Raw genomic sequence first — 25727 nt, 5'->3', positions numbered from 1 at the left:
CTGATGGCTTGGGATGCTGAACATCTTTTCATGTGCTCATTGATTATTTGTACATCTTCTCTGAAGAAATGTCTATTCAGATCCCTTTTTCATTTTTTTAATTGGGTTATTTGTCTTTGTTACTGAGTTGTAAGAGTTCTTCAACTTTTTGTTGTTAATATATATTAATATATTTTATATAGTTATATATTCTAAATATATATTTTATACTCTAGACATACAATTTAGACATATGTATTAAGATACATATATCTATGTCTAGATGTTAATATATTCTAGATATATAAATATATATTCTAGATACAAATCTCTTATCAGATATATACTTTTCAAATATTTTCTCACATTCTGTGCATTCTCTTTTCACTTTCTTGATAGTATTCTTTGAAGCACAAAAGTTTTAAATTTTGATGAAGTTCAATTGATCTATTTTTTTTCTTTTGTTGCTTGTATCATATATAAGAATCTAGTGCCAAATCTGAGATCATGAAGATTTACCTCTGTGCTTTCTTTTAAGAGTTTTACAGTTTTACCTCTTAAACTTAATCCTTTGATACATTTTGAGTTCATATTTATATATGGTGTGATGTAAAAATCCGGTTCTATTTTTTTGCACGTGGAGTTGCCTCAGCGCCATTTGTTGAAAAGACAGATCTTTCCCCATTGAATGGTCTTGGCAGCCTTGTCGAAAATCAACTGACCATGGACTCGTGGGCTTATTTCTGGACTCTTAGTCTACCCCGTTGATCTATATGTCTGTCCTTATGCCAGTACCATCCTGTCTTAATCGTTGTTTATAGTTTTAGTAGTAACTCTTGAAATTGAGAAGAGCAAGTCCTCCGACTTTGTTCTTTTTCAAGATTGTTTTGGCACTTCTGGATCCCTTTCAATTCTGAATTTTAGAATCAGCTTGTCAATTTCTACAAAGAAGTCAGCTGGCATTCTGATAGTGATTGTGTGGAATCTACAGATCAATTTGAGGAGCACTGCCATCTTAACAATATTAAGTCTTCCAATTCATGAACATTGGAGATTTTTCCAATTTTTTAGATCCTTAATTTCTTCCCACAACATTTTGAAGTTTTCAAAGTATAAGTTTCACACTTCTTTTGTTAAGTATATTCCTAAGTGTTTTATTCTTTTTGACGCTATTTTAAATGAATTTTTTAAATTTTATTTTCAGATTGTTCATTGCAAGTACATAGAGGTACATAATTCTTTTTTGTATATTGATCTTGAATCCTGAAATCATGCTGAACTCATTTACTAGTTCCAATTGATAGTTTTTTAGTAGATTCCTTTGGATTTTCTATATACAAGATCATGTCATTTGAAAATAGAGAAAATTTATTCCTTTCAAATCTGGGTGCCCTTTATTTCTTTTTCTTGCCTAATTGCACTGGCTGGAATGTTTATTGCAGCATTTTTCATAATAGCCATTATAGCCATTGAACCCCTAGCGCAATGTTGAATAGAAGTGGTGAGAGTGGACAACCTTGTCTTGTACCTAATCCTAGGGGGAAAACATCCAGTATTTAACCATTAAGTATGATGTTAGCTGTTAGGTTTTTTTGGTGTATGCCCTTTATCAGATTGAGGAAGTTCCCTTCTATTCCTAGTTTGTTGACTGTGTTTATCATGAAAGGGGTTTGGATTTTGTCAAATGCTTTTTCTGCACCTTGTGAAATGATCATGTGGGTTTTGTTTTATATTGTATTGATATGGTATATTAATGACACTGACTGATTTTTGGAGGTTAAACCAACGTTGCATTCCTGGAACAAATCCCACTTGGTCATGGTACATAATTCTTTTATATATAATGAGTTTGTTAGGAATTTGTTGAGTTTTTTGCATCCACATTCATAAAAGATACTGACCTGTAGTTTCCTTGTGATGTCTTTGGTTTTGGTATCAGGATAATACCGGCCTCATAAAATGAATTGGGAAGTTTTCCCTTCTGTTCTGTTTTTAAGAAAAGTTTGTGAAGAATTGGTATTAGTTCTTTAAACGTCTGATAGAATTCACTTGCCATCTGAGCCTGGGTTTTTCTTTGTAGACAGTGTTTTGATTACTAATTTAATCTCTTTATTTATAGGTATATTCAGGTTGTTTCTTGCTGAGCTGGTTTCAGTAGATTTTGTCTTTCTAGGAACTTGTCCATTTCATCTGGCATCTAATTTATTGGCATACAATTATACTATTCCTTTATGATGCTTTTTTTATTTTAGTAATGTTGGTAGTAATATCTACAGTTTCTTTTCTGATTTTATTAGTTTGTCTTTTCCCCTTTTCTCTTGGCTTGTCTGGCAAAAGGTTTGTCAATTGTGTTCATCTTTTCAAAAAACTAGCTTTTGGTTTCATGGAATTTTTTCTATTGTCTTTCTGTTCTCTGGTTTTGCTAATTTCCACTCTAATCTTTATTATTATTTCCTCCCTTCTCTTTTCTTTAGATTTAGGTTGCTGTTCCTTACCTAGACTTCTAACGTAGAAGATAGGTTATTGACCTGAAATCTCTCTCCTTTTTCAACATAGGCATACCACTGTAAATTTCCCTGTAAACATTGTTTTAGCTCCATCCCATAAGTTTTGGTATGTTGTGTCTTTATTTTCATTCTCAAAGTATTTTCTAATTTTCCTTTTGATTTCTTTTTTGATTCATTAGATACTTAGGAGTGTGTTATTTAATTTCCAAATATTTGTGAATTTCTCAAGTTTCTTTCACTTATTGGTTTCTAATTTCGTTCCACTGTAGTTAGAGAACATACTTTGTGTTATTTATATCCTTTTAAATTTATTGAAGTTTGTTTTATGACCTAGTATGTAGCTTATCCTGGGGAATGTTCCGTGTGCACTTGAGAAGAATGTATATCCTGCTGTGATGGGTGGAGTGTGCTGTTTATATCTGTTAGGTCTAGTTGGTTATGTGTTGTTCAAGTCCTCTATTTCCTTTTCAATCATCTGTCTAGTTGTTCTGTCCATTATTGAAAGTAAGATATTGAAATCTTCATCTGTTATTGTTGAATTTTCTATTTTTCTTCAATTCTGTCAGTTTTTCCTTCATGTATTTTGGTGCTCTGTTGTTAGTTGCATATATATTTATAATTATTATATCTTCCTGCTGGATTGACCCTATCATTATTACAAAATGCCCTCTTTATCTCTACTAACATATTTTGTTTTAAAGTTTATTTTATCTAATATTAGTATAGCTATTTCAGCTTTCTTGTGGTTGCTCCAAAGCTCTTTTTTGAATTCTCAAAAGCTTTGATGGGCAATGAAAGTCAAGAAGAAATTGCCTCCTTTCTTTCTTTTTTTTTTGCTCATATTTCAAATGAACTATTTCACCAATCAACAAACTCTCCTTGAGCACTATGGTCCACAACACAAAGACTTGGGCGATGTGAAAACTCTCATGTCTAGGTAGAATCCTTTTCATGGGGTTGGTTAATTAGTTTCTTATCTTCTTCACTTCGTCCTCAATAAATTAAAATCACATCCTCCTTGAAAATAACTAGGAGTCCTCCTGACCAGGACTTATAGGTAAGGAAAATGAAATTAAAGGGAAAGGAAATCAAGAAAAAGTTTATGAAAATCATGGGAATGAACAAGTGCTAGGAAACAAGATGTTTACTCTCGAACTCCTCTTCAAGTCTGAAAAGCTCCCTAACATCCTTGGGTCATTCACTTGCTCCAAACCCAGTAGAAGAACTCCCAGGCGATGCCATTGGGAAATGGAGTGGCATGAGGATTGCCATGCTGGGGCCTCTATGTCTGCGTGCCCTGATGTGCCAGAGTGATTACGGATTTTAAAAGGAAAAAACACGTAATACCATTCTGAACAACTATCCCTGTTTGATCTTTCCCTGTGTCCTAGCCCGCTTGTTGTCCTGAAGGATGACAGCCCAGCTACTCCCACTGGATGAGAAAACCTCATATTCTGTGCCAGTTTCCTGTCACTGCTTTGAGTTCTAAGAGTTCAGAGAGGGGAGGGTGGCATGACCTCCCCCGTTGCTGGTGTTGGCATGAGTCCCTGGTGACAGTGTGTCTGCACCGCGGGTACACCGGCAATCTCTGGAGCAGCTCTTCCTCACTCTTTCAACAGCCAGCCAATTTGGTCTCAGGAAACCACTCTGCAGCGCTGGCTGGGTTTGGAAGTCATTTTTAATTTTGTGACAAAGACAAATGCGTCCTTTGGGAGTAGTAAGTGGTTTTACTGGTGATATTAATGGAACCTTGACCTCTTCTGTATCTGTGGTCCTACAAAACAAAAAATGTTTGTATTATTATATGTCAGGCAAGTTCATTCTTAGCCCTTCCTTGAAACAAATTGCAGAGGAAATATACTATTAATAAGCCTGGAGAATATTCTGTGTGTGGGTGTGTGGGTGTGTATCTACAGGCATAAGCTCATTTGCAAACATAGCGGATTTAAAATGCCATGATTAACTGTGCTACAAATGATGTGTTTTGAACTGTGCTGGGATGGACACAAGTCATTGAAGTTCTGATATTTCTGAACAGTGGGCCCAGTGCTAAAATTGGTATTGGCTTTTAAAGGCCAATAGCTATCATAAAATTCAAGTGTTTGAGGGATCCAAAGTGAGCAAGGGAAAGACAAAATTCAAAGGCACGTTGCATTAGCCGCTTCTATTTTCATTTGGGATTGGCATTCATAGGCCTAAAAATGATTGCACTGAGGTCTACTGTTTCCTGCAGGAACTTTTTATGCCAGTGTCCTTTGTTGAAAATGGTTGCTTAAGGAGACAGTAAATTAAATGTGAAGGATTTACCGTTTGGTTACGTGAATTAAACCATTTCCTGGTGTTTGTGTTTACCTTGGGACTCACAAAGGAGACAAAAATATAGACTCACAGGAGGAAGGAAAGGAATGATCAAATCCCAATAGTCCCTGCCTGGATGTCTAGCTCAGCAATTTTATTCAGGGGAGGAATTTCGTGCTGATAAGTGAATCTTTGTCTCTGTATAATTAACTTTTCCTCTCTCCAGATACTACACCCACTGAGCCTTCCTAATAGACATGTAACTACAAATGTGGTAGTTAATGTCTCCGTCTAGTATACCGGACAAAACCGAAGTAAATCAAATACAAAATGTATAGTTTTCCTCAAGTAGAACTGGATGGTGCTTTAGAATTTGAGACTTAAATGCAATAATTTAAAATCTTATTATAAAATAATACATGATCATTCTAGAAAATCTGACAAATACAGAAGGTAAATAAGAAAATAATAACGACCCATAACACTCAAAGATAATCATTGCTAACATTTTAGTGTATTCATTTTGCCTTTTTTCTATGCCATTATATGAATATAGATTTGTACTTTTTATAGTTTAGATCATGAGTATGATTTAGGATTTTCATATATCCTAACCGCCCTCTCTCCTTAAGTTCAAATCTCTCATAAGAAGAAGAAAATTAACGGCTAATACATACATAGTATTGTACTATCTGCCAGGTACCATTCTAAGCACTTTACATGTATGAATTCATGTCACCCTCATAGTAACCCTTTGAAGCAGATGTTACAAATGGGGCACAGAGGGTAAAACGGTCTGCCCACAGTCTCACAGCTAGGAAGGGAGAGAGCCAGGATTTGAACCCTGGCTATAAAGTGTGTGCTTTTTTTTTTTTTTTTTTTTTTTTTTGGCCACACCTTGCGGCTTTCCCGGACCAGGGATTGAACCCGCGCCCTCAGCAGCAGTGAAAGCGCAGAGTCCTAACCACTGGACCGCCAGGGAATTCTCCTCAAGTGTGTGCTCTTAACCAAGATCTGTTGCCTCCCCGCCACCCATCCACCCCGACTCTGCGACCTCTCAGAATTCCTCCAACACTGGGTAGTGTGACATAGCACATGGGAACTGAGACAATCATCCTATCTCTGAAAAACAATTGCCATGAAGGCCCTTCCTATGATGGGGGGAGGCGGGCCCAGTGATGAGGGGATGGGGGCAGGGAAGGAGCCCTGGGCTGGAGCTCAGGAGAAACTGGCCTCTGGGCCTGGCTCTGTTCACAGCGAGACAAGGCACTATACCTGTTTATGTCTCTGTTTTCTCATCTGTAAAATGACAGGGTTGGAGAGCAATTCATTCATGTGTTCGTTCATTCACTTAATACACACGAGGCAGAGAAGAATACGGTCTGTTTCCTCTCCTAGGAATTCATCACCCCATGTGTAGCCAGAGAAGAAGTGTTATAAGTGCTATAACAGGAGAGTCCTGGGGATGTTGGCAAAGCCGCTGAGATGGGCTGGGGCAGAGAGGGTAGAAGCAGGAAGGGCTGGCCCAGTGAGGCTTCCCAGAGGACCAGTAGGGATCTGTGTCTCAGGGCATCCAAGATAGGCTGAGGCGATCGGTCTCTAGGGCCCCCTCTAGTGTATGTCACACTCTCTCACCTTCAGCAGGCTACAGCGTTGTCACTTTTTTTTGGAGGGGGGAGGGGGGTTTAAAACTACAGATCTTTATTGTCTCACATTCTAGAAACTCAAGATGGCAGCAGGGCCATGCTCCCTCTGAAGCCTGTAGGGGATCCTCCTTTGGCTCTCCTTACCTTCTGGGGGTGGCGATCCTTGGCAGCCGGCGATCCTTGACCTGCAGCTGCATCGCTCCACTTCTGCTTTGTCCCCACGTGGCGTTCTCCCCGTATGTCTGTCCTCACATGGCCATCTTCTTATATGGACACCAGGCCTATTGGATTAGGGGCCCACCCTACTTAACTGAAGTTAATTCTATTGGCAGTGACCCTATTTGACCCAAATGAGGTCACATTCTGAAGTACTGAGGGGGGGGTAGAACATATCATTTTGGGGGCGGGGACAAAGTTCAATCCGTAACAATGTCTGCAGCCCCCACTTAGTCCAGGCAGCCATGGCTTCCTTCATGCTCTTGTTTTTCTCCACTTCGTTCTCCTTTCAGCATCCAGGATGAGCTTCTTAAACCATAGCAAGCAGGTGAGGGTACAGACAGAGAGTCCTCACAGGACTTCTTTCCATCTGGGCATAGAAGGCTGGAGCCAAGGGGAGAAGCTGAGAGCACAGTATCTATCTCCTGAAGAGATGGTTGTCAGTGGCGTCCCCAGGGCAAGGGCACAGTGGACTTCGAGAATGTTTCTAAAAGGACGCTCATTCCGGTCCCTAGAGGTATTGCAGGGAAGCCGCTCGGGTGGTCTGAGTCCTTCTGACCCCTGAGATTGGCAAAATTCTGTCGACTGAAAAAAAAAATGCACAACGTGAGAGCTGTGAATTAAGTTTCATCTGGGGCAAAAATGAGGACTATAGCCCGGAGTCAGCATTTCAGATAGCTCTGAGAAGCAGCTCCAAAGAGATAGGGGGGAAGGTCAGTATATGTGTGATTTTGGTGTGAAGAGGGAGTGCATGCAATCAAGCACATATTTTTTGCAGAAGGCTGTCTCTAGTCACGAGGAGCAGACGTCACCATGAAGAATTTTAGTGCTCCTCTAGATACAAGGAGATGCAAAAATTGGGCTCATAAAATACCTAACTATCTGAAGACCTGTTCTGCCAGTTTTTCCCAGAGCACAGAGCGCCTCATTCCTGATCTCCACCCTGAACTCCTTTCAGGTGGTGTTGAAGTTCAGCAGCTGCAGCGGCTCATGATTTAATCCTTGTAAAGTTAGATGGCAAGTGCCAATTTGTAGTTGGCAATGCCATACTTTTAAGGGTGGTCTCTCGGTGATTAGGTAAAGCCCTTTCCAGACCTCTTTGTGTCGCTTCTGCATGCTTTGCTGTTAGTAGATGTGCAGTGCAGGCTAAACAAACGGATGTCACATGCACGTGAAATAAATGGGGTATTCACACTGCTTCTCCTGCCTTTAGCCCGCCCCCTCCCCCGAGCTCAGACCTTCTCATCTTATTAGTCTGCCATTAAGCTCTAGAAAACGGTGAAGGCATGCTTCTGTCATTCAAATGCTAATCCTCTCTCCAACTTGACACCTCGGCTTGCTGCTATCCGCTGTCATCTGTGCTCCAAAGACAGTGGACCCTTGTACCCACACCCTCTGACTTCTTACAAAGGCTCTGGAGGGCGCTTCCTGAGGCACTTAGCATAGCTGTGGAAAGAAGTTTATGCAGAATATTCACCTTTACTGTTCCCCCCACCCCCCAGGTCACAATTGCAAAGTAGGGCATCAGGGCTCTCTGACGGAAGGCTAAGACCTGAATAAGGAATTCGGTTTTCTTAGAGAAACAGAAACCCAGAGCGCCAGATTCCGAGAGAAGAATGTGGATTTATGGGTTACATGAAAGGAGAATGATGTAACTGGTGGTGCCCATGTTGCCTCGCCAGCTGCAGTGTCTGCATGTTCATAATACAATCATTTATGTTTATGTGTTTTCATTTTCTTCTTGTTCAGATACAGGTAGACCTTTCTTAGAGATGCACAGTGAAATCCCGGAAATTGTAAATATGACCGAAGGAAAGGAGGTCGTTATCCCCTGCCGGGTTACATCACCCAACATCAATGTTACTTTAAAAAAGGTAAAACTGAGCAGTGCTACTCTCACAAGATTTTTACTGCAAGTGAGCATACTGAATTTTGAGTTGTTTTCTCTCTCTGGAATAGTTTTCTTAGAGACATTTGGGCTTTCTTGGCTGACTTTTCTGTAACAGCTTTTTACTATGTAAGTGTTAGACATTACACCCCTGCGTGTACTTAAATGGACTAAAAGGATAATGTCTTGAGCATAAATCTATGTGAATAATGAAAGAACTGCAATCATGAAAATTTTTATGTATTGCCACAAATTCGAATGTCTGTAAATGTCAGAAAAACCAATTCTATTGTGTATACTAATTAATAATGCAGATTTTTTTTTTAAATTGGGATTGGCTTAGGGCTACCAAGTTTTTATTTTGCCAAGGAAGGATTTTTTGTTTGTTTGTTTGTTTTGTTTTTATTTATTTATTTATTTATGGCTGTGTTGGGTCTTCGTTTCTGTGTGCGGGCTTTCTCTAGTTGCGGCAAGTGGGGACCACTCTTCATTGCGGTGCGCGGGCCTCTCACCATCGCGGCCTCTCTTGTTGCGGAGCACAGGCTCCAGACGCGCAGGCTCAGTAGTTGTGGCTCATGGGCTCAGCCGCTCCGCGGCCTGTGGGATCTTCCCGGACCAGGGCTCGAACCCGCGTCCCCTGCATTGGCAGGCAGACTCTCAACCACTGCGCCACCAGGGAAGCCCCAATAATGCAGAGTTTTGCAGAAGGAAGAACTGTCAGGCAGGGTACCTGACTCGCCAGGCATTTAAGAGCTCTTGCTTTGGTTTGAGTTGGGATGTTCCTTGTAACAAAAGGCTTATCTTCCCATGGGCATCCAAATTTAACCTCTTAGGGGAAAAAAAAAGCTATAAATGAGATTTTTCTTCATGTTATGTTGTAAATTGTGCATGTAGAGAAGGAAAAAGATTCAGAGTAAAATCTAATAAAGACAAAACCGCTAAAATGTGACATGCCAGCTGCAGTAACTTTAGGCCTGTGCTGAGTCTGAGCGTTGGGTAAAAACTACCCACGTGGAAAACTCTAGTGGCTCCTGAGAGCTTAGAGCTTTCAGAGGAAAAGTGCAGGCTGTCCCAAGGCAGCACCGAGCACTGCCCATCACGTAGGGATGGTAGGTAGGGATGCAGGATGCAGGTAGGGACTCGGCAAGTGTTTGGTGGTGATGGTCATCAAGTTGAATGAGTTCAGAGTGATTTTCAGTATCACCTGTTGACCCTGAATCCTGAAATGTGATGAGGTATCTCCCTGTCTTCTTCCCTTGCATTCACTCCCCCAAGTTGTTGATTTAAATCTTCAATATAGTCCATCAGTGACAGGTCTCGGCTTCCATTACAACTGGGTATCATCGCCAGGAAATATACAATTGTAGTATGTTGGAGCTGGAAACGCCAGCGGAGTCAAACTCACTTGGTGGAAGAAAAAACTGAGGTTCCCAGGGAGTTAGGGACGTCCAGGCCACAGGCCACACTGGGCATTGGAGCCCGTGTCCTGTCTTCTTCCTCCGTGTTCCTGCCATCCTTTGCTAATGGTTTAGTTTGCATAGGAGGAGGGCAGAGTGGTTCAGAGCAGAGGCTGGGGGCACACCACCTGGATTCTTCCCCGCCGCCACTACCACCACTTAACCCTCTGGAAAATGGGCAAGTTATCAGACCTCCCTCCACATCAGTGTCGTCACTGGAGAGATGGGAGAGGTTACAGGACCACCCACCTCGCCTGACTGTTAGGAAGGCTACATGAGGTGCTTGGAAGGCCCTTAGGATCATGTGTGGCCCAGGCAAGGCCTGTTCAAGGATTAGCTATTCACGTTACGTATCCAGCAGTTTAATGCCCAATAATCGATTTATTATCGTGATGCCTTCCATAGCCTGGCATTACTCCTCTGAGTCCGAGATGATAATTGGTCTGTGACTAATATGGAACAAACCATGAGGATATGAAACTTCTCTTTTCATGCACTCCCCTTGCCTTTTCGCCCTAATGCAGATCGCTTGTCTGTTTGAGGAACTTTCCCGAATTCCCACCTGCAAACATTTTGGGAGGGAAAGCTTATTTTCTGTGTTTTCCCAGCCAGATCTATAATACAAAAAAAAAGAGGGAGAGAAGCATAACATTCTACCCAGGATTTTGGTTTATCACATATATTTTGAAAATATTCTAACCTATGACATATATATGCTGACATGAACTTAACAGAAGATCGTTCCCTTTTCTCTTACTGTCCTTTCTCTTCGAGCTTGCTGCTCCCGCCTCTTCTCATGCCTGCTTCAGCAGAGCCCCGGTCAGCTTGGAGACAGGCCTCCCTGTTCAGCAGTGTCTCCAGACCGCCCATCTGCCTGCCCCTTTATGACACACACACTGCCACAGCTGATGAGCTTTGTGGTCTTTTGCTATTTCAGCTCTTGTCAGCTAGAAATAAAGTGGCTTTGTCAATGAACTACAATTAGTGGCAGTTAACGGAGAGAGTAAGAGAAACACTGCAGAGGAAAATTTAATGTATTTTTAAGATGTGCAGACCAAGCCCATCAGCCACCCCTTCTTGTAGGTTCAGCACGTGCTTGTTTTCAAAGCATCACAGATTTCAATCCCTGACTTATATTTTTCTGAGTTTTTCCTTTAATAGTTTGCACCAAGTTAGAAGGTTCTTTTTTCCCCCCACCCCCCATGGAATGCAGGGCATTCCTAAGTTTACAGGTAGCATTCTAATTTACTAAAACATGAAATGCATCCTTTAATTGCTTTCAGTTCTCATAAGCAGGACGCAATTCATGTCAAACCCACATAGCGCTCTGGTAACATACACCAGTGCAGACATATTCACTGGGAGAGGCAACTAGTGCTTTTGGAATAGAAATCTCTGCCATCAGATCACAAATCCCAGTCAGATTTGCTCCTTCCACAAGCAATATATATAAAGGATATTGTGGATAGAGTGATGTAAGGTGTGTGCTTTTTTAAAGAAGATAGAAAAGATCTGAAACTTCTTTATGGCAGTTAATGCTATGAATCTTTATAATCTGTCGTGAGAAGGTGATCTGATTTTTTTCCCCCCTTTTCCAACTGGGGATAAAAGCAGTTGTCAGACCACTGCCTCTGGAGCTGGCTGCCAATCTGGCATCAGGGGAATTTGGCTGGGCTGCTCTATGAGACAGTAGCCCTTTACAAAGTCTAATCCCAAGGTAGAAGGTGTAAATTAAGTCCTTGATACATAGGAGAGGGCATAAGCAGAGAATCAAATCGTGGGCTCTTTACTTCTGTTCGGCCTCACTGTGTTTGGGAATACTTCTAGGAATTTGTGAGCACTTCATTCATAACTGTCTCTGGCCTCACATCCGTTTTCAGCTCTCTTCACCGTCAGGAGCCTGTGCTTCTGGGAGCTTCCCTTCCAGGTGCAGAGTCAGTACCCTCAGTCTTCCCCAGAGGGATAACCCCAGTGAGTGCCAAGTTAATGCTATGAATCTTGGGGGACCAGGAATTATGTACAGTCCTTTTAAGACAGCCACCTCTAACAAATCATGCGAAATGAGAGGACAAGGTATGGCTTGTTAAAAGCTCCCGATGATGAGACCAAGAGAATAACCTGGCAGCCCTAATGGAAAAAAATCCTAATTAATTTTTCTATTGAGTATCAGGCCAGTTTATTACAGAGATTCCCAGAGGCCAAAGAGATACGGGCTCCCGCTAGAATTCTGACATGACCACTAGGTCTACCCTAGGTGGGTGCAGCTCGTTGCTAAGACTAATAACAAATTACTCTGCTTACTATAATTTGTCATAGTTCATGTATCGTTTGCTACATGCAAAGAAAACTAAAGAACCAATTATGACAACCTGGAGTTTTTGCCTGCACTGTTCTCATTTGCGGTAAAAATTACATTTTCACAAGCTATGAGGGAAACTCTTAACCACAGCGCTAATACGATTTTGTGAAAGTATGTTTCTTCTTTTTCCAGTTTCCATTTGATACCCTGATCCCTGATGGAAAAAGAATAACGTGGGACAGTCGGAAGGGCTTTATAATATCAAATGCAACATACAGAGAAATAGGGCTTCTGACCTGTGAAACAACAGTCAACGGACATGAGTACAAGACAAACTATCTCACACTTCGACAAAGTAAGTGATGTTCCGAGAGCATGAGCATAAGCCAGAATGCTCAAGGGTTTATCTGCTTAATGAAACGTTGATTTTTTTTAAAAATGTGACTTCTTATGCTTGCAGCCAACACAATCACAGACGTCCAAATAAGCACGCCAAGTCCAGTCAGGTTACTTAGAGGTCATGCTCTCACCCTCAACTGCACGGCCACCACTCCCTTGAACACAAGAGTTCAGATGACCTGGAGTTACCCTGGGGAAGTGAGTGACCTACTTTTCTATTTCTTCTATAGGACAGTATTTAGTTTTAGCAAGTGAAATGCTAAACTGAGTTTTTGAAGTGGGAAAAAGCAGAACATTCTGACTCCTCTGGCAGTTCAAGTCAATAAAGAAGCTTTGGGTTTGGTTTGGGTGCTTCCCTTGCCTGACATTTCATGAGTGTGATATGCAGAGATACGGTCTTTTGATGTCTGGAGGTTTTGTTTTGAAGTGTATAGGCTGGTATTTCTATTGCATGATTCTGGGTGGAAAAGGGGATTGTTTCATCCTTGGAAATGATTCTCTAGGATTTAGAGATGAGAGAGAAATTTATCACTACATGCCAGGCAGGGACTATCTTTTGTAAAAACAACAACAAAAAGTTGTCGTCAGCGCATTAATTTAAGAGACTGGCAGACAGGCAGGCACCTGATTGGAGCATGTTTGGAAAAGATAATACAACCCAGCCATCCAATATTCCACTTGTTAAGTGACAAAGGAGCAATTCTGTCCTTGAGAAAAATGAGAAGAATGAAGGCTGAGTTGGGTTCCCATTCAAATTAAACATCCTTGCAAATAGTCATTGTTTTAAAAACGTATAGGCAGGGAATCTCTGATAAACTGTTAAGAAACATCTGACAGTGGTTCCAGCCCCATTTCTTGTATGTCTGTATGATTCATGTGGCATATCCCAGGTAAATAACTTGTTATGTCATTCAGATGGCCCAATCACGAAGTTAGCTTATGATTAAATTATGTATGTATAATTAAGATTAATGCATCAGTCCTGAGCTTTTTTTTTTTTTTTTAATTGAGGTATAGTTGATTTACAATGTTATCCTAGTTTCAGGTGTACAACATAGTGATTCAAAATTTTTCTAGATTATACTCTATTTACAGGTATTAGAAAATATTGGGCTATATTCCCTGTACTGTACACTATATACATTTCTTGCTATGAAAACAGAATAACTTAGCAACAAAACGGTACCACAAGTGCTCTGTAGGGACACATTGACTCATCAGTCATAAGGTATTTTTTAGAAAATGGTATTGTTTCATTGAAATTAAAATGCTGCGACTTGTAGTAATATATTCTGGGTTTTGATGGAAATCATCTACTCTTAATACATGGCAAGAGGGAAGAAACGTGTACCCTGTCAGTGTTGCTGCTTTAAGTGAGAGTATGGTAATACATCTGCTGAATGCCCGTAACCTTCGAAAATGGTGCTGTCCAGTGGAACTTGCTGTGATGCAAGTGGTCGGAAACGCTAACCACTAGCCACCTATGCCTAATAGCACGTGGAACGTGGCTTGCGGGACTAAGGAGCCGAATTTTAAATTTTGTTTCAGTTAATTTAAATAGCCGCCTGTGGCTGCTGGACGGTGCTGTGATGACCTTGCTCTGAAACCCAGGGGCAGTCTTAGGGTACCAAGGCAGAAACCATACCAATGTTACTCGAACTCGAGAAAGGGAAAGCCTTCTCAAAGGGAGAAGGGAGAAGTAATACCGACATGAACAGAGCTGCCGAAGGTCCCTCAGTCTTTCGTGTAGGGCACAGAGTCTCTGATTTTTGATTGCAATGATCGACGTCTTCTCTGTGGTCACTGCCGAGAATGGAGAAAATGGCGTAACATGTGTCTGTTCCAACAGGGCAGTAAAAGGACAGGTGGGTAGAATTTATCCAGCATGGCACACAGGAGAGCTAAGTTCAAGACCCAGAGATTAGTTTGGCCCGCTTCCAAAGTCTTTTTCCATGCCTCCTCAAAGGGACGGACTGAGAGGAGGAAATAACATATTATGTGTTATAAAATGCAACGCTTAAAAAAAAAAAAAAGAAAGAAAAGAAAGGAAGGAACAATGAAAGGAAAAGGCACTGTGACCTCATCTTCGCAAAGCCAGGAGTGGGTCATTGTGGCCAGTTTATACCGCTGAGCCTGAGGCCTGCAAACATGGGACAGCACCCCACCCCGCCCCCCAGACTGCTGGCTAAACTTGTTGATGGCTTTGCAGGCCCCCAGACCCATTTAGTGGTATTTAGCAGATATTGGCAAGCCTTGCTCAAATGGGGAAATAATGAAACTAGGATCATTACGCCTTAATAGGTGTAGCCAGGATTCGTAATCTTTCCCTTCATTTCTAAAAGGAAGCAAAAGAAAACTCACGTGGTGATTTATTAAGAGAAAGCCTGTGATTAATCCAGATACTAATCATGGCCCGAGTCTGTGTGTGATACCACTGCCTAGAGAACGGGTTACTGGTTAGAGACGTAGGTGCTAGAGGGAAGCGTTAGATTTGTACTCAGAAGACCCAAGTTCCCAGGCTACACTGGCCAGTGTTTCCGATGCTTCAATTTCTTCATCTACAATAAGGGCAGTAACCCTGCCAGTCTCCCTGGCTTGTGAGCAACTGTTGAGATATTGTGTGTGAAAGTCGATTTGAGGAAAAGGAAGTGCTGAGTCAGTGCTGCCATGGCACGTGTTGGAAACACATCGAGACAGAGATGTCGGTTCTGAGCATCTCGCTCTGGATGGGTTTGCCTCTTAGTGTAAAATATTAATCTTAGGAATCATCTGAGAAATGCTGTAACTCTAAGCGCAGTCAGTGACTCCTTCTACATTTGTTACACGTTTTCTTTCTAGGTAAATAAGAGAGCCTCTATAAGGCAACGAATTGACCGTCGCAATTCCCGTAACAATGTATTCTACAGCATTCTTTTTATTGACAAAGTGCAGAACAAAGACAAAGGACTTTACATTTGTCATGTGAAAAGCGGCCCGTCATTGAAATCTGTTAACACCTCAGTGCATATATATGGTAAGCAACCCATGCTCTGCTTTCTAATCATTGCAGAAATTGGAGGGTTCTATAAAAAAAAAAAAAAAAAGTAAATTTCCTTTTGGCCAAGAGGTACACTGTCATGAACAAATACAACTTTGTCCCCCTCCACCCCCTGCCAAAGAGCAAATCACATTAAGTGTTCTTTAAATGTAATACTTTTGCACTGGCTAGAGAATCTTTTCCTTACAAATGTACTGTGGCTCATAAGTCAGATATTAGAATCTATATGAAATTCTTTAGTGTTGCGTATAAACAAAACAAAAATACAGTCCGTTTTACCTTCATTTTCTGGGAGAAATTTCTCAGGCACTACTGATTTAGAGAAAAATATGCTGTGATAAATTATTTAGAATTGATGCTCTTTTATCTCTGGTTTTCTGCTCATGAAATCCTAATAGTTTTGCTTAGTTCCAGTAGGCAAATTCTGTAAAGAAAATACTTCAATCTCTTTAGAATCTTTAATAAACCTTATTTATTTCTACCACTGAAAAGAAAAACTTGTAAGGAGCAGAAACTAGGGGACCGTTCTATCAACGGCCTTTGATATTCTTTTGACTTTCTCCAGTTGATGTCTTATATCAAATTAGTTATTTTAGAAGGGCGTGGGAACAGCCTTCTCCCATGGTATTCACATTGGCCGGGTAGATTTTTAGAAGTATCTTTATACTTTTTGTTTCAATATAGGTGTTTAAGGTGTTTTACTTCTGTTGCCCTGCCACTGGGTTTTTATATCCCTGGGACCATTTGATTTTGCAAGTATTAAACCAGTTAGAGTACTTTTAAGTGATTTTATTCACTGATCAGTATCTGGGCTCACCGATGGCCTTGATCATAATGCAGCTCTACTTATTCATTGGTTGCACCCTCCTCGAATGAGGCAGCGAGTTGGCGTTTTCTTTCGTTTACATAAATGTAGTCTTTTCTAATGGATTTATCACTTCTCCTTTCGAAGATAAAGCGTTCATCACAGTGAAACCTCGACAGCAGCAGGTGTTTGAGACTGTAGCTGGCACGCGGTCTTATCGGCTCTCTGTGAAAGTGAAGGCGTTTCCCTCGCCAGAAGTTGTATGGTAGGATCACAGTTATGTTCTTAGCAGCTTAAGATATGCTTTGTCAGTAGGAAGATGCAGGAGCCCAGTGACTTGAATTCCTGAAAAGGAAAAAAATCAAGATAAGCTTCCCAGACAGCAGTGAAGAACTAAGAACTGGGCTGGGAGGGGAGTGGGTGGGAAGGGCTGGAGGGGAAGGAAAATAATGTAAATAACAGCATGGAGCAAGGGATTCATTTTCTGAGCGCTCATTTCAGTTTAGTCGTTCACTCTCTGCGACTAAATTTGTGCCTCTCTAAACCTTCCTATGATGTCAACGTCCTCTGAATGGAATAATGTTGAGCAACGATTAGGAAGCATCTCTAGTGTGTAACATGCTCTATTAACCCTGAAGAAGTGGGCCCTTGTGATGAGGATAATAATTTGCTTCTTATCGGAAAATAATTCTTTGAGATACAGCTGGGCTGAAAGTTCCAGTCTTGTTTTAAAATTAAACAAACATTAATAGAGACAAGACTTATTCAGTGGCAGGGATGCACTCATGGCCCTACTTGAACTAATTAAGGGTTTTTTGGCTCGAAGTCTGCAAATTCAGAAACTCTTTAAGCGGTCTTTTTTAATGCGAGCCCAATACCTGCTGTAAAACAATGTAATCTGTTGATAATCTGCAATCATTTTGTTAAATCATTTAGAAACGCCAGGATCTTTGGCTCAAGCCACCACATTCTAAACAAAGAGTATAGTACAAAACTGATTAGGAAAACAAGCCATACGATACAGAATCTCAGCCGTAGCTTGTTTTGCTTGCAGTATCATATGGCTGTAGCATTTGTTTTCAGTTTCCTCAAATCGTTAATAGGGAATTAAAGAGAAAATGAGACTTTGTGCTATGCCCCTTCATGCCATCGCAGTAGAAAGGAGATTTTTTGTTTGTTTCATAGGAAATTTACTATTAAACTTTTTAGATATTATGAATGTACATTATTCCTGAATAGGAATTGAATCGCTCTGGAAAGTACATTCCCTCTTTCAGTATCTGAGAGTATCCCCAGCTGTTCAACACTGCTAATTTCTTCAGTAGCTAAGTAGCAAGGACCTAAAACAAACCAAAAATATCAACCCATTTTTGAAAATACTGACTTGTTTAGAGGAAATACTTTCAAGGATACTAAAATGGGATTTGTAATCACAAAATAGAGCATAGGCATTTTACCTGCTTTGGAACTGAGACCCACTAGTAATGGGAATTTGTTTGCATGACTATATAATACATGCATGACTATGAACCAATGCCATTCCTAATATTCCAGCTTTATGCAGAACACAGTGAATTCCTACTAACAGATGGAAAATGCCCATTGAAAAAACTGTCATTTAATGAAATCATAGAATTTTACAGTAAAAGAGATCTTTGAGAAACTCGGAGAAACTGAGGCTGAAATGGATAAGTTCAAGGCACACAGTGGCAGAGCCAGGGCAAGACTTAGAGCCTGACTCTCGGTTCTGTATGCAACTGCGTGGTATCTAGGCATTAAGTCTGTCTCTGCAGTTTAAAAAAATTCTTTTTAAGTTTATACCTTTTGTTTGTGAGTTCTTTGCCTTCACTTTTCTTCCCCAGGGGAAAGAACCTTGATAATCTTGGTTTCACTCTAGCTTATGAAAAGGGCAACTGGTGTGACCATTTATATAACTAATAAGAACTCCACATGAGGCCACAATAGGAAAATCTATTTTTATTTTTATCTGGAGAAGTGATCTAGTGGATCTGACTCACAATGACCCTTGTATTGCTGATGGAGCCTCATGGAGAGCTCTGAAACACATGTCAGATGGAATCAGCCTGTGCTTCTGGGTTATACTTAAGTCACAGTGGTGACCAGCGTCCGTGTGGGTACATTAAACCGTCCCTTGTCTTTCTTTCAGCTTACTTCTTTCCTCTTTGCCAATCAACATGAAGTGTTTCCCAGTCTAAAAATCCCACTGGGCTTTACTAAAATGTGTGATGTGTGTCTTAATGTTTTAAATGAATATTGAGGATCCAAGGCTCAAGATGTCTAAACTGGATCTCACATCCTTAAATGGCAACGTTAAGGTGATATTGGAGAGGCAATGTGAAATGACTTACTGATTGTGCCCTTAACCACAGGTTAAAAGATGGGTTACCAGCCACTGAGAAATCTGCCCGCTATTTGGTTCGTGGCTATTCGTTAATCATCAAAGATGTTACTGCCGAAGATGCAGGGGATTACACAATCTTGCTGGGCCTAAAGCAGTCAAATGTGTTCAGAAACCTCACTGCCACTCTAATTGTCAATGGTAAGTTCACTGTTCAGACTTTCTTTTGGTTCTGGTGGGGGTGAAATTCGTGAAAATGTGTGTCAAAAGTCAGTATAACAAAGAAAGCAAAATTTTTTAAAAATTGTTTTAAAAACCACTTATTCCCCATCCCAACTATTTCATGGTTGCTTGTTTTCTTCCATAAGCAATATGATTTTTTTTTTTAATCATTGTGGCCGGAATGTACATACTCTTTTCAGTTGGCATTATAATGACAAATCCGAGGGTTCTGTCCATGTGTGCTTCCCTGACAGCAAAACCAGCGAGAATGTGGTCCTTCGCTGTGGTCCAGGAGGGAGTCATGAGAACAGCTCTTGACCTCTGTCCTGTTTTCTCCTTTCAGTGAAACCCCAGATTTATGAAAAGGCTGTATCATCGTTTCCAGACCCAACTCTCTACCCACTGGGCAGCAGACAAATCCTGACTTGCACCATTTACGGTATCCCTCAACCTACCATCACGTGGTTCTGGCATCCCTGTAACCATAATCATTCCAAAGCAAGGTAGGGACAGTTCGTTTCTTGAGTAACTTTCGAATACTTTTTGACACCTGGACTCAAGGGTCTTATGGGAGCTGGCAGATGGCACGTGCGGTCCACTGGGGGCAAAGGCTTTCCCTGCCTTGGGAAAAGGTAGGCAATATATCTACTGTTCTTCCTTACCCATGTCTAACCGTTTCATAATTTTTCTCTCTAGCTTACAGTTTAAGGCTAGGAGCACAGGGACAGAATGAAGGTCACCCTGTGAGCCATTCTTTGGAACTCAGGTTGGAACTCGCATCTCTTGCTTTCCAACCGAGAGCACGCAGACTTCGGCTCCAGCACTGCATCAGTTACACGGGTCTCCCCATTTCCCACTGTGTAAGCACCGAGTATGACATCAGATCTTCCCACTGCTGAAGATCATTACCTTCCCTAGGCTCTGAGCATGCTCCTTCATCTGTCGGAAACGTGCTTCCATGCATTTTCTGCTTCCTAAGAGGTCCTTCTATATCTTTCCAGGCTCAACGATGCTGTCACCTTCCCCACCCTCCAGACTTTCTCATTCAGACCCCCTTCTCCCTCCTCAGCATGAACAGCACTTTGCTGACACCACTGTCACATCACAAGGTGTGCACACACTTGTCTTTTCTCTAAGCTATGAGCTGATTCAGCACCTCTCTGTCTTTAGGGGCTGGCACCGTGTCTGGCACACACAGATGCTCAGGGTGTATCTGCTGAATGAATTCAGCCCTGCCCTTGGTTAACTGTGCAGTGTTTCCTTGCTTCCTGTTGATGACCGAGCCCTGTTTGTTGTTTTCCATTACTGTTTAGTCTAGAGGATTGATACTGATGATAGTTCACGGGAGCAAATTTGAAGGACAGGAATAGAACTGATAGGTGCAACTATCAATCTATCTTACTATCAAGTAAGATAGTATTGAGACTGCTCAAGAATTATCATTAGGCCAAATATTTTCTTTATTGCTTTTAATTGCACTGGCAGACTGGTTGGGAGAATTGCAGTTTTTTTAAAAAAATTAGCTTGATAAAAAAGAAATACGACGTAATTCTGGCATAAACAGAAGAGGCTATTTGGTTTTCTAGATTCTTCCTGCAATTTCAACTTGTCTTCATCTTGTGTTTTAGTATTTTAAGGCATATCATTCTGATCGTGAAAGTTACTGGTAAGTTATGGAATTCCTGAGAAGTAGCTGTTTCCACACATCTGATTTCTCATCTGAGTGAATCATTTGCTAAGAACACGCATATGTTCTCTTTACCACTGTGATCATTCAACCCCAAAGAAAGTGAGATCTACTGAGATTTTATATTATCTATTTTGCTGATTTGGAGATGGACATCCATATTTATGGACTTGTCCCTTTAAGTATTTGTGCTAACCTAACTTGCAAATAAATTTAAAATAACTAACTTAAGCTGTTAGGTTTGGATAAAGGTATAGAGTTGAATTTTTATGGAATAACAGCCTTTTTAAGATATTCTTAATTTTTGTCTTGACAATAGCAAATCTAAAATTTCAGTTCTGTTTAGGATTAGAGCTAGTAACTATGAGAAAATAACAATTATGAGTGATAGAACATAATATTATAAAGTTAGATTTGAATAATGCTAATAAAACATGGTTTGGGGAATGAGGTCAGCTGGAGCGAAACCTTGTAAACGTTACCTCTCTCCTTCTGATTTCTTTGTGGTGTATGGGATCGTTCTCCAATGTTACAGAGTAAGCTTGCCGAGGCGTGGAAAGATATCGTATTCCTCTTGGAATTCTCTCAAAATTCAGAGCAGTACCTTACCTCTTCAGTAAATATTTGTTGGCCATTTGACTTATTCTCTTAATGTTAAAGGCATTCTTTCTTTTTCTTTCTTTTTTAACCAATCACAAGACAGATCAGAAATGAAAGCTTTAACTCTTTCAGTGATGATTCAAATTGTTGCTTGAAATTATCTGCAGGAAATGTGCATATCCCTAAGAAGCTCTCATTTTTAAAGTCAGTAGACTGAGTAGCTTACCTGTGTCAGGTCCAGATTTGATGCTTGGTGGTTAAATCAGTACATTTAACGTAGAAATATTTTCAGAAAGCTATATGGGACCTTTGTGCACTAGAAAGCAAATAGGAGAATTCGATTTTACCCTGCAGAGAGATAAAAGCTCAAACTGACAGGTAAATGAAGCCCTCTTTTACTACTAAAATTTTTCAAATATGTCTTTATATAAATCTATTTTATATACTTAATTTCAGTTGCAGACAGGAATTTTAGTGACATTTGAATAAGGGATGTTCTATTCCATGAATTTTTAAAATCTTACTTATTCTGGGTTACATACTACACATTTGCAGAGTGGTATCTATGCATCATTGTCCAAAGAGATTAGGTGATTAATATATACACATTACTCTTGAATAGGTAGAATAATTCTTGGTATTTAAATTTGAGGCTATAGTTAGGGGATATATCTATATAAGGACCACAACCAAAGCATTAGTTTTGAGGTTAGAAGGTATATGTTTTCAGTAGCTCAAAATTATTAATTGGTTTAATATGGCCCACTGGTTAATGGGTCTAAAGTAAAGAAGTTCAGACTTAAATTGTATAGTTTTCCAGAGTCCAATAAATATATTTCTTTAAAACGATCAGAACAACTACTCAACTAGTTCATCTTTGTGGGTATTAAGAGCCATAAATAAATTTAACAGAAATTTCCTCCTTTTTTAAAAAGAATTCAGCAGCTTACCACATTTTCAAACATTGTGGTTTCTGATTCACCTAGAATTTGTTCTCATAAAACATTAAGACTAAGGGTGGGGGAGGGGTGGTTACTTTTAAACTCATGTACGTAATGAGCTGAGGGGAAATACAGCAGAATCTTTCCCCGCTTTTACTTTTCTGCAGATATGGGTGGTAAAGTAGTAGAAGTAGACTATTTCTTTTGAATTTTTAAAAACACTAAAATAAGTTATTAACACCGAATGAGGGATTTTTCTCACGCTTAGCAGCTGGCAGGGACTCCTTAAATAGATTGTCCTAAACTTGCCCCATGTCAGCCTGAACATAAACCCAGGGAGCACACAGAAGGGTGGTGAACTTACAGTACCTTTCACATGTGTGTAGCTTACAGCTTCTGTTCATATGAAATAGAGGTAATTCCATATACTTCATAGAGAGAATCTGAGGATCCAGTGAGGCAATGTATTTGGGAACAGAGTGCCACGGACCTAATGCAAGGTTGTAATTATTACTAGCATTAGGGTAAATGTCTCTCAATAAGGCTCTGAAACTTTTAAGGAACTTGAAAAGAATTTTGTGCCTACTGTAGACCTAGTTTCACAACAGTGAGAATGTTTACCTAATATTTCTGAGAAGTGAACACAAACTGTGGAAAGTAAAATGTAATTTTGCTGTGCTTTAGAAATAGAAATCTCTAGTAGGTCTGGGTTATAGAATTGAGGAAAATAGAATTTATGATTTTTCAGAAGAAGAAAAAAGAAAACGGCCATGTAGATGAGCTAGGCAAAAGTGAGAATAAGCTCAAGTGTATAAAGGGAGAATAAAGTGACTCCCCAGTTGGGTGGCCAGCCCCATTCATTTGTTTCCTGTCATAGGAGGAAGTGGTTCTGACCTGTGGGTTGGCCGAGGCTGGGATGGGGCAGAGCAGGATGTGAGAGAGCTGACCCCTGCTCGGAGAGCCCACGCTAGACTTCTAGAACTTCACCTCCCCCGCTGGATTTTGAAGAACTAAGTAGGACTACTAACCACCCACGCAGTGAGCTGGTCTTGATCTCATGGTCCTTGTTAAGCTTTGCCACAGTGCTGGTCCAGTCTCACAGGAAATATTATTCGGATAAGGTTGCCCACTCAACGGAGGATGGTCTGTAAAGGAATAAGGAACAATATTAGACTCTTCGGAAGGGGCCCCTCTTTAGGGAATGGAAGGGATGGATTTGCGGAGCCCAGGAGGAATGGGGAAAGAGCAGTCTGGTTCTTTTCTATAAGGAGGTTTAAGGCCGGCAGCCATTAATGATGGCAGTTTGGGTTTTAGAACAGACATTCTTTAGATCACAGGCTATTTTATTTCCCTCTCCCCATCTAACCATCACAAATTATCATTTCCAGGTCATAAATAACACTGATAGAGTTGCATATATCATCATTCTTTTTTTTTTAATATAAATTTATTTATTTATTTTTGGCTGTGTTGGGTCTTCGTTGCTGCGTGCGGGCTTTTCTCTAGTTGCGGCGAGTGGGGGCTACTCTTCGTTGCTGTGTGCGGGCCTCTCATTGCGGTGGCTTCTCTTGTTGCGGAGCACGGGCTCTAGGGACGTGGGCTTCAGTAGTTGTGGCTCGCGGGCTCTAGAGCGCAGGCTCAGTAGTTGTGGTGCACGGGCTTAGTTGCTCCACAGCATGTGGGATCTTCCTGGACCAGGGCTCGAACCCGTGTCCCCTGCATTGGCAGGCAGATTCTTAACCACTGTGCCACCAGGGAAGTCCCTATATCATCGTTCTTTAATGGAAAAAATGTTAGGTATATTAGATTCTTTGTGAAAGTCTCATTTCCTTCATCCACTATCTGTGATGACCAATAAAAATATGTAGAGAGAAATCTCTGCTACTTCTCCCGTGTTGACATTGCCCACATCTTACAATGCATTTCGCACATGGTCAGTATTCAGTCTAAATATACTGTCAACCATCTATTATCACACAGATATTGACTGGGCACCAACCATGTGCAAAACAAAGATACATAGCATTTGTGTTTAGAATTTATGTTTAATTATGTAAAGTCAGATCTATTTGGTGATTACTTATCCTCTCTCTATACAGACCTGCAGGATCTCTCTTCCACAGTCTCGGGGATAGAGACCTGGGAATCAAGGAAATGGGTTCTATTCTTGGCCCAGTCCCTGACTTCTGTGTGACCTTGGCCAGTTATTTAATCTGGGCTTCAGTTTCCCCTTCTGTGAATGGTAACTGCCGTTCTTCCCCTTTCCTATAATACCCCCTGAGTAACGGAGTAAAGTGAGAAATTCACTTAAAATTACGTCGTCTTTCAAAAAAGCTTGAAATAATTTCCTAGTTGTTGCACACTATTTTCCTTCTGCTTCTTACAAATTATAAAGCCATTGGACCTGAGGATTAAGTCTGAAGCTCAGGGCCAGATTAACAGAAAAAAAACAACTTATGAAAATAGAATGGTCATAAGAAAAGTCTTACTTGTAATTATGTATTCCGTGGTCCAGAATTGACTCAGTAGTGTCAATGATCACCCAGTAAGAAAAAAAATGCAGCAGCTCCTCCACCACTGGTGTCAACCCCTATTTTCCTCAGTGTCAACCTGATGACCTCTGTCAGTTTTGGTCCAGCCCATACAGACCAAGGCATTATCATTCTTTGCCCAGTTAGCCCTAAAACCTTGCTTGTTTCACTTGGTGTTTTGCCAGTGAACCCCTTCAGAATGCAAAAAACTGTAGTTGGATTCTCAACTCATGGAAGGTGGAGGGGCTAGCACATTCTTTCTTAGCTACTTTCTTAGCTAGAATTGTGGGTTTGCTAAGAAAAGCCTAATAGACATCCATGGAATCTCAAGGACCTGCTTCCAAAACTCTATAAAGTAAATCAGGTTTTGGAGTCTCAAATAATTATGTGTTTAGACGTTTGATAGAAAATAATATTCCCTGTAACAACACTGTAAATCAACTATACTTCAGTCAAAAAAGAAAAAGGAAAGAGAGAAAATAACATTCCCTGCCTCACAATTTGATTCCCCATTTCTGGAACACTCTTCGTTTGCTCAGCATGAGTGTTCCGTGAGGAGTCTAGAAAAAGCAGACCACTCCAGGACTAAGTGTGCTTAGGGGTTTTTGTGGGGGAGGGGTGGCAGGGGGTGGCCTACAAAATAAGGGAGGACAGAGGCATCTAGGAACTCTCAGAAGTTGCCTAATTGCATTTCTCTATTGTTTACATCACCAAATTGGCAAAGAAAGGAAGGCCTGAATCATTAGGGATGTGTTAGGTCTAGATCATTTGGGGGAAACACAGTTTTGTGCATCAGTGGGGTATGTAAAATTAACAGGGCAAAAACAAAACAATTGCTAATGGTAGTTAATGAGAA

The 25727-nt window shown here is 40.6% G+C and overlaps 1 protein-coding gene across 6 annotated transcripts in view; it reads left to right on the top strand.

Moving 5' to 3' along the window:
- The window catches only part of FLT1 (fms related receptor tyrosine kinase 1), a 173632-nt gene that overhangs the window by 43033 nt on the left and 104872 nt on the right, over positions 1 to 25727 (top strand). For all 6 annotated transcript variants that reach the window (XM_082365016.1, XM_082365015.1, XM_082365014.1 and 3 more), the window contains 7 exons: positions 8396 to 8520; positions 12483 to 12645; positions 12751 to 12887; positions 15528 to 15702; positions 16679 to 16796; positions 18922 to 19091; positions 19456 to 19615. In XM_082365016.1, coding sequence (XP_082221142.1) covers positions 8396 to 8520; positions 12483 to 12645; positions 12751 to 12887; positions 15528 to 15702; positions 16679 to 16796; positions 18922 to 19091; positions 19456 to 19615 — 1048 coding nt within the window. The remainder of the gene's footprint in view (positions 1 to 8395; positions 8521 to 12482; positions 12646 to 12750; positions 12888 to 15527; positions 15703 to 16678; positions 16797 to 18921; positions 19092 to 19455; positions 19616 to 25727) is intronic.

Source organism: Balaenoptera borealis (genome assembly GCF_965194805.1).
Source record: "Balaenoptera borealis genome assembly, chromosome: 18".
In the NCBI taxonomy this organism is placed as follows: domain Eukaryota; kingdom Metazoa; phylum Chordata; class Mammalia; order Artiodactyla; family Balaenopteridae; genus Balaenoptera; species Balaenoptera borealis.
Note: the sequence above shows the minus strand (reverse complement) of the source record. Positions and strands in the feature narration are given on the sequence as shown.